Consider the following 9,028-nt stretch of genomic DNA (forward strand, 5'->3'; position numbering starts at 1 on the left):
TGAACCCTTCCTAAATATAAGATTTGGAAAATACTTTTTTTCTAAACTGGCTGATCGGATATGGTATCTGATATGGCTGTAGCTTGTCCTGAGCATTAAAACACTTTTCCAGCTGCCCCCGAAGCCCTCCCTTGAGCTTCGGGCCAGCTAATTCAGGACACGTCTTCTCCAGGCCCTCTATCCTTGGGCCTCTAGAAGGCCCAACAGTGTCCAAACCCATCTTTTCTTGCACTTGTGGGTTCACGTGAGACCTCTTCCTCACCCAGATCCTAAAGCCAGCTCTCAACTTTTTCCTGAGTATTATCCTAAGTGGGCAAGTCTCACAAGGAGCCAGGAGGCCTCAGGCGCAAGTGCCATTTTCCTAGAACAATGTCTCCGCATAGCCACCTGATCATCCGAGCCTCTTCAAGCTTTTCCTTGCTTGAAAACTCTTAGGTTTATTTGTGTCACAGCAAAGCGGAATTCCTTAAGCCCTAGTCAATTGGTTTTCAACACTTTGCATCTCCAATCTCACCAAAGCCTTGCAGAATTCTAAACATTTCCATTTCACTTCACAATACCTTGTTCTCAAGAGACAGTCCTGCACTGCCAGTTGGAGGAGGGTCAGGCCATCATCTGACAGATGGGTCCGTGGGAAAAGGACCCAGGAAGGACCGCTTACTCTCCTTAGCAAATAGAAGGAGAAACAGGACTTCAAATTCCTACTGCTGTCTCAGGTGGTCCATTCACACCAGGAACAACCGTCCCACACCCCGGCTGTGATTCACCTTGATGAGGATCCTCTTGCTAACTCTAGATTATACGGCTTTATCAGGACCACAGAAGACTGTGACCACCTGACCAACGGCAGTACATTCTGGAGAGAAGGGTACGAATTCTGCAAAGACAAGAGGTTATTTGGCTCAGGAGACCTACAGTTCAGTGACATCCTACCCTTATGGCTCTGAAATGTTTATCATTTGTAAACTTCCCCCCACACCCACACTTAGCCTCAGTACAAATCAATATCCTTTATAAAATGAAGAAACTATAGTGACATTGATATCACCAAACAAAGCAAACACAGCCCCGGGGAAATAGGCATACTCTGCACTCCGTTTATTCTTCATATCACTAACCAACGTGCCCCTTTCACATTATTCCAAAGTTTATTTTTATTTCTATACTTCCAGGCTTAGAAAGCATATTTCATTAAAAGGTTCTCTTATACTGTATCTGAAGTGGCTCCGGATTGTGTGACATGCAAAATATACGTAGCGGGTTAGCAAATAAACATGCAGGTGGACAGTCATGGCTCCATGTCACTTGCTTTTGCCTCCTGCACTCGCTTCAGCGACATTTCCCCCTAATTCAGAACAGTCTTCTTTGCCAGTTCATTGGTTTTAGAGTCTTCAAAGTTTTCTAAAGTCTTTCTGCCAATTTGGGAATTGGTGAAGGGATAGCAGTATCCTATTGGAATCCAGCACCTGTGTGGAGGGGGCGAGGAGGGGGGTCCGAGAGGGGGAGGGGGAGAGAGACAGAGGGAGGGAAGGCAGGAGATGTGGGGAGAGTCTGAGGCTATACTGTGGCCTATGAAAGAAGTGGTTCTACCAGCACACCAACTCTGGAATAAACGGATTTGGAACTGTCTTGCCTTGTTTACCTAAACAGAAAAGCCAGACAGCAGCAGATAAGATGATGATCATTCCACCCTGTTATTAAGCTAACAGGGACCCACACTGGTGAAGAGCCAATCTACCTGTCCCAGTTCAGGGCTAATTGACAATTAGCCTCTTGATTTAGTTCCAAGGGATCACTGTTTCCAATTCCAAGTGCCAGTTGAACAAACAAAAATCTGCGAGAACACACTACCTTCAACCTTAGGCAGCTTCATTGTGAACAATCAGACCCAGCTTTGCACAAACAGACCCAGCTTTCCTATTGTACATTAATGCCAAACAAAGGACCAGGAAAATAAATCATCATCAACCCTGCCCTGGGTAGAGTGCAAACTACCCAGTCTGCCAGGGATAAGGGTAGGGGGATACTTTCAAAGTCCCAGAGGTCTGAGAAGATCTGGAAACCAGGAAGTTGGTATTCCTCGTTAACTCCGCCCTATTACTTCATAATCCACCCTCCACGGGTACCCTCTGCACAAAGTCACTGCCCACCCAGCCCCTCACCATCCCAGTATCCGTCTGCCCACTGATCTCCACATACTGAAACCAGACTGGTATTCATCTACTGCTTGGCAGCTACCAAAGGGCTACAAGGCATGGTTCCTCTGAGATGTACTTTCCAAACATGGTCACTATAGAATGGAAGGACCATGATCGTAATCAAACACAATAAGAGAAACCACATGCTGCACAGTCCAGGAAGCATGGAAGATGTAGACTGAGAACCAACTTGCCCAACAATGTGCCATGGTCACTTCACCTCTTACAGCCCTAGTTTGCCCATTTATTTAACACAAAGAGTAAGAAATGGTGGGGGCTGGCCCTGGCGCCCATTACTGCTGGGCTGAGTCTTCATCACCCCCCAAGAAGCCGGCAGAATTCTGGTTCTGGCACAAGGTTCAACAGATCACCATTCCATAGCTCTCAGTGGAGGAGGTCAGCAGCTTCCCCACTACTCCTCCTAGGGTCACACACATTCAAGATTCCCTTACAAGCCCTGAATAAGCTTTAGCCATCAATTCCCAAGTACTCTCTCACGTGCTTGCTCTCATTTGATCCCCACACGCCTTTGTCGAGGGCCTTCAGGATCTTGCTCTACAGCCATCCTCTCTATCTAGTCTCATTATAACAACCAACAAATCCTGAGCACCCACTGCAGGGCAGGGCAGCCTGTATTTCTGGGGTTAAGCTCTCAAGTCTGCCTTTAAGGCAAAAATCAAGTGTATTTTAAAATCACTCATGAAAATTCCTTAGCTGGGATAGGAGTCCTTGAAAACTCAAAAACCAAGAATTCATATCTTGGTTGTCTATTTGCATTATGCCGTTTCCCTCGGGGCAGTAGAGTCCAAGGGCTACTTTGAGCAGGGAATGGCAAAGGGTTAAATCAAGGGATTTCTGTCTCTCTCTACCCTGAGCTGAAAGAGTTGATTTCACAAGTTAAATTGAGTGTATGATGATAGGACTCAATTGTATTTGCAAGGCATATGCTAGGTGCTATCAGGCAAAGAAATGAATCTAAAACCCCTGCCCTCACATAACCTATCATCCAGTTGGGAAAGATTGGTTCATCCTCTGAAAATCATAGATAACAGTTAAACAGGAAACCATCAGAACTGTCAGACATGTGATACTAAGTGCTACAGACATTCAAAGGAAGAAGAAATTGCTATAGTGTAGGGTGGGCTCAAAAGGCTTTCATGGAGAAATTTAAACTGGCTCTTGAGATATTGATTACATTCTTTCCTAAGATGGGCTGACCAAGAACCAACCAGTGTTCCACACAAAACAGACCCAGTCATCTAAGCATACAACAGTATTTTCTATTATGTCTCCACTATCCCTCTTGAAAGTGCCAAATAACTCACTGGCCAACTCTGTCCACGGTACTATGTTAAGCCAAGGTCCCAGGGTAACCATATGCCACAGTTTGAGTTCTACTTGGTTACCAAAGCTTAAACTAAACCTTAATATTACTGTTAGGCTAAAACAGAGTACTATACAACTAAGAACAACATGGTAACTGCTTCTTTACAACCACGGAGACTCTTATGTGAGCATTTAACCTGACCTTCCTGACAAATTATTCATACCCTGAGTACTCTGATCCGTCTTTGCAAACCCTAAGTCATTACTTGGATGGTCTCACACCAGCCTGTGTTAAAACTAAACTTGTCTATTTCTCTTTCTTGCAGAGTCCTATGACCTCCCTTAAGTCTCCCTGCCCATTTTGGCACTGTCTCCACTCTGAGGACTCAAGGTGACCGAGCACAGGCCCTGGATGTGGGCCCTGAGCCACATGGCACCGTGAATGAATGCGAGGGAGCCAGTGCTTAGGTACACATCCTGACACAGCTCTCATCCCTGGCTAGCTCCACTCACCCGTCACTGGGCTTTTTCAGAAGAGGAGGGAGTAAGAGGCAAAGAAAAAAGGACCCAGAATCTGATCCAAGGCCAGCTGGAATAAGGGTCAATTGGAAGAGAGACCAGGCACAGATATTGAAATAGCTAGCGCTGATTCACATGGGAAGCAGCTTAATAAATCAACGTAACAGAGTACAGTTCCAAAATTCAGATGCTGGCCAATTTCTCCAGGTCTGAAGGACATTTCTGACTTTTCCTTTAGGGGATGGCATGAGCATAAGTCAGAAATACCAAGTTCAAATCCTGATTTGAACTTTAGTTTCTTCGTCTTTAAAGGGAGCCAGTCAGACTAGATGACTTTTATAACTAGATGACTAATGATTTTAAAGGCAGGAGCACCCAAGTCTGAGAAAAATCAAAAGCAAACGTCAGAGTCAGAATAGAAGGAACAATGGCTGTGGGGCGGGGGCGGGAACGCCTGGGTGGCTCAGTCCGTTAAGCATCCTGCCCTTGATTTCCGCTCAAGTCATCATCTCATGGTCATGGATCTAGCCCCCACGTCAGGCTCTGTGCTCAGTGTGGAGTCGGCTTGTCCCTCTCTCTCTGCTCCTTCCCCCAAGTGTGCATGTCCTCTTGAATAAATAAAATATTAAATAAAAAAAAAAAAGAAGGGACAATGGGCCTGGAGAGCCTCTGGAAGATGATGATCAGAAAGTTCCCCCAAAAAGATAACAGACTGGGGAAAACCCAGAATTGCTCTGTAAGAATATCTTATAGATTTCTTCCTTCTAGGTTCTGCCTTATAGTCAAACATAGATCCATCTCCTCCCAGAACAGCTAAGAGTGATGCTTCATAGAATGGACATACCCACAGATATTATCCCACACGGTCTACCTGGAAGGGGTGGTAACTCAACCTTAACTACCTAAGAGAAATGAAAAGATCCCAAGGAGTGCACACCCTGACCTCAGTAACTCAGACAACTATCTCATCATCATTCGGAGTCTCAAACTTCCTTAATGCACAGCCTTAAAAACCTGAGTGAAGTTTTACAGTCTCTAGCTCTGTTTTATAGTCCCCAAAGTTTTACCAACACCCAACACGTTCTAAAGGCTCTCAGATACATTATTCTGTTATAAAATCGTAACTAGAGTTCAAGATGGCATTAAATATTTAAATAGCACTGTAGAAAATTTAACCCACAGAAATCTATGGCAGTTTCTCTAATAGTGCATTCATCCGATATTCCCGCATATCTTCACTTCTCCTGCCTCAATAAAGTCCCTTGTTCAGCCTATTTAGTTTATCAGTCTAATTAAGACCAATTAAAGTTAGATTCCTTGGAACATGGGTTTCATAAATGTGACTAAGACTAAGATTATCAATTACCCCACCTACAATAAACTTTGACTTTGCTCTTTGGCAGTCAGACTCAGAATGGTTAACACCTGTCCAGTAGCTGGCACACAGTAGGAATTCAATTAGTGCTTCTCAATGTATCACCACTAACAGTCACCGCTTAGTCAGCAAATCCCCAGGCCAGGCAGGAATTAAGCATTGTGCATGTGGTCTCTTACTCCTCACAACAACCTAATTAAATATCTCCATTTTACAGATAAAGAAACTACAGCTTAAAATAAATTAACAGCTGCTACATGGCCCAGAAGGAATTTGGGCTCAGGTGTGTGTGTGTGTCTCTCTCTCTCTCTCTCTCATCAGTTCCCCGCTGAACTTTTCCACAGAGTGCAGAGTTTAGGACACTGGACCAGAAGTTGTGGGGTCTCAACTCACTGGCTGTTATTTACACCCACATCCGTTACAGACAAAGGTGACAACTGATGTGATTACGGCTTGTGTGCGTTGGTTCTCCTGGGAGGGCCAAAGCTGCTCCTGAAGCTGGAACACTTTACCAAAAGAAGGGGACGGGACAGAATTTAACATAAACCACAGCCCCCTACAGTGTGGTTACTGCCACACTCTTAAGCTCTAGGGAAAGATACACTCCTGGGTCTGATTAGCCACTCCCCTCTGTCAGCCTCCTAAGCAGAGCATTTCTAGAAGGCAGCAGACTCCAATGACAGGCTTATTCTTACCCACAGGATCACTTGCAGTGGCAATAACAGCAGTAACAAGTTTTAGCAAGCATGCTGCTTAGTGACAGAGATTCCTGGCTAGCATCACATTTTACAAGTCTCCATCCCAAAGACATTTTCTTGGCCCAGTACATCCCCTTCACAATGTTGGCTTGAACAACTATTCCAAGGAAGCCATCACCTTCAGCAGGCGTCAGGTGCAAGGGAATACCAGGCTGAATGTCTTCCCTCTGCAGGCCCACAACCACTGCAGCTCTAACCAGTTCAAATTCTCCACGTGGGTGGATGCACATTTACACACCCCTAAGTATTCAGAGACACTAAACGTCATCCATTAACTGAGGTAACACTAACCACCTTTCATTTCAGATTTACAGCTTAACAATTATTTCTCCCTAGAGAAGGCAGAGCATAAACAGCTAGCCAGCCCGGCGGACCACCAGCCCTCAGTCTCCCCACCCCCAACGAATTTCTTTGCTTCACTAGCAGGTGTTACCAGAAAAATCTGACATTAAGATTCACCAATTCCAAAGTTGTTAATTGCAGAAATCAAGAGGTTTCCTCCAACTCTAAATCCCATTCAACCCTCATAAACACAAAGTCCTCTCTTTACGTGGCTGCACTTTGCTTTCTCTGGTCTGTTGGTCCCGGAAGGACCTCGGTTCAACTAAAAGCCTTAGGGGAGGAGGGAACTTCGGTGAGTTTATTTTTCAGTAGCACAGATCAAGACGAAGGCCTACAGCGATTATGACGGACTAAGCTCCCAAACCCTCTCTAGCCTAAAGAGTTTGATCATATGGGAACCAAAGACTGTCTAAGAAAGAAAAAGAGAAGCTAAGCAGTGCCAGTCTCTCCACTTTCTCCCGGGAGGAACACAGCTATACTATTGGGGCGGGGGGGGGGGGGGAGGTAGTGATCTTCCAAACTGTGTTTGGAAAGCCCCAGCCCAGATCGGATATTTTGCTTTAACCCCTCGGCTTGGGCCTGCCCAATGCAAGGGCCCAAAGGGTCTTTGGGTACCGCCGGGAGGGGGAACCGAGCACACCACTCACAGGGTCTTGTTTTCTCAGCTTATCTAGTCATGCGAACAGGTGCTTGGTCAATTCCATCTTTAAAAAGGGGGGGAAGGGGTATGTAAGAGTAGCTCCCACAGGAGCGCCCGCCGTGCGGGGAAAGCCACGCAGGACAGGATGAAAAGTGGCTCTCCAACTTCTGCGGGGCTCCCGAGTCTGCGGGGAAGCCGGGTGTTGCGTGAGGTTGGGAAAGGCCTGGATCTTCCGGAACAACGCTCGCAGCAAACCCACAGCAGCGACACGGCGACCCTACCCCCCAGGGTCACCCCCCCACCCCGCGCCCCAAACACACACGTGAAGCTCAGCAAAGCGTGCCACCTGCTGGGTTCCCAGCAAACATGCCCGAAGGGAAGGACGGCCGGAAAACACTTTGTTTAAAAAGAAAAAAAAAGTAAACTCTCCCGGGGCCGAGAACAGCCCCGCCTGGCACAGGGGCCGCGGTCTGCGGGGCTCGGCCCCGGGTCCTCCAGTTTCTAGGGCTGAATGGGGGGAGGCGCCGCGACGGGTTGCGCGGCTGGTCGCGCTTCCCCGGGGGCCGGCGGAGTCCCGGGCAGGGCAGCGGCACCGGTAGGGCCGGCGGGCGGGAACGCGGCGCGCCCTCGCCCCTGCTCGCGCGCGGGCCGGCGCCCTGGCGGGGGTGGGAAGTCGGGCAACTTACAGCCGCCTGTCCTCAGGCTCCAGCTGCCGGTGCATGGCCAGCGAGAAGCCGAAGAGGCTCCCGGGGTCCCCCGTTTTCCGGATCACATTGTCCTCGCGGGTGTCCAAGTTGAAGGCGGCGCCGAGCCGAGGCAGGAGCCACGCCGACAGGTAAAGCAGCCACAGCTGCCCCGCGGCCGCCATGGGCGGACGCACCGGGAGGGGGAGCGGGAGCCGCGGCGGCCGCCCTGCACTCCGGGCCGGGTTCGAGGCTGCCGCGCTGCTGCTGCCGCCGCCGCCGCGGCCACCTTCGTCTCCTCTGGCCACCGCGCCGGCCCCACCCCCGGGACGAGTCGCGCTAGCCGCCCGGCCGCTCCCCCTCGCGGGCAGCTCCCGACCGCTGAATGAGCCCGTTGTTCTCTGGAGACTCACAGGCGTTTTATCAAGTGACGAGGACGCCGGCCCCGCCCCTCCCCTCCCCTCCCCAGCCCTCCCCACCCCTCCCCTCCCCTCCCCTCCCCTCCCCTCCCCTCCCCACCCCTCAGGCCCCTCCTCGCGCGCCGGCCGCCCGGCACCGCTGCCTGCACCTTCCCCGCCGGCCTGGCTGCGCGGCGTCCCGGCGCTGCCCCTCCCCGGCCAGCCGCTCGCCTGTCCCGCCGCCGCCTACCTGGCCGCGAAGCAGGCGTGGGAGAGCGGGGTGCTCCGGGGAGGCGAACTCCCGGCCCAGCAGCCCCATCCTGGGGGTCCTCCGGGAAAGAAGCATTGGAATTGTGGTTGCCATTCGGCGCAGAGCCGCGTTTACTACCTGTTCGCAAGGAGAAGTACTGGTGATGCGCCGGCCCCGATCTCCTTAAGCAGCGGATTCTCACCAACCGAAACCCACGTGCAAATGCTCGCTTCATTCAGTCCACAAGTGCTTCTGGAGCGCTTAACGCTTGCCAGATACTTGGGGAAGGGAGCTGTATGGATTGTTTTCAGCCCTCAAAGAACTAACCGTCAAAAATGATAATAGCCCAAACTCTAATAGTGCTGTACAATTTATATAGCTCATTTCATAGCTCATTTAGCCCTCCTAACAATCCGCAGATTAGAAAACTGAAGCTCAGCCTTGACCCTGAGCACCCAGGGATCCGCCCCGGTGAAAAGGAGAGCGTTTGGGAGAAGTCACACCGGTGTCAGCAATTTAAAACTTGGTTTCTAGGTGCT

At 49.6% G+C, this 9,028-nt stretch overlaps 1 protein-coding gene across 2 annotated transcripts in view; it reads right to left on the bottom strand.

Annotated features, from left to right (window-relative positions):
* The window catches only part of ITGA6 (integrin subunit alpha 6), a 77,155-nt gene extending 68,936 nt beyond the window's left edge, over window positions 1–8,219 (bottom strand). For both annotated transcript variants that reach the window (XM_028125752.2, XM_028125759.2), the window contains exon 1: window positions 7,845–8,219. In XM_028125752.2, coding sequence (XP_027981553.2) covers window positions 7,845–8,026 — 182 coding nt within the window. In that variant the 5' untranslated portion in view covers window positions 8,027–8,219. The remainder of the gene's footprint in view (window positions 1–7,844) is intronic.
* Window positions 8,220–9,028: the final 809 nt, after the last annotated feature.

This window comes from Eumetopias jubatus, unplaced genomic scaffold (genome assembly GCF_037043125.1).
Source record: "Eumetopias jubatus isolate StellerSeaLion01/CBP00866 unplaced genomic scaffold, mEumJub1_p1.0 scaffold_3, whole genome shotgun sequence".
Lineage (NCBI taxonomy): Eukaryota > Metazoa > Chordata > Mammalia > Carnivora > Otariidae > Eumetopias > Eumetopias jubatus.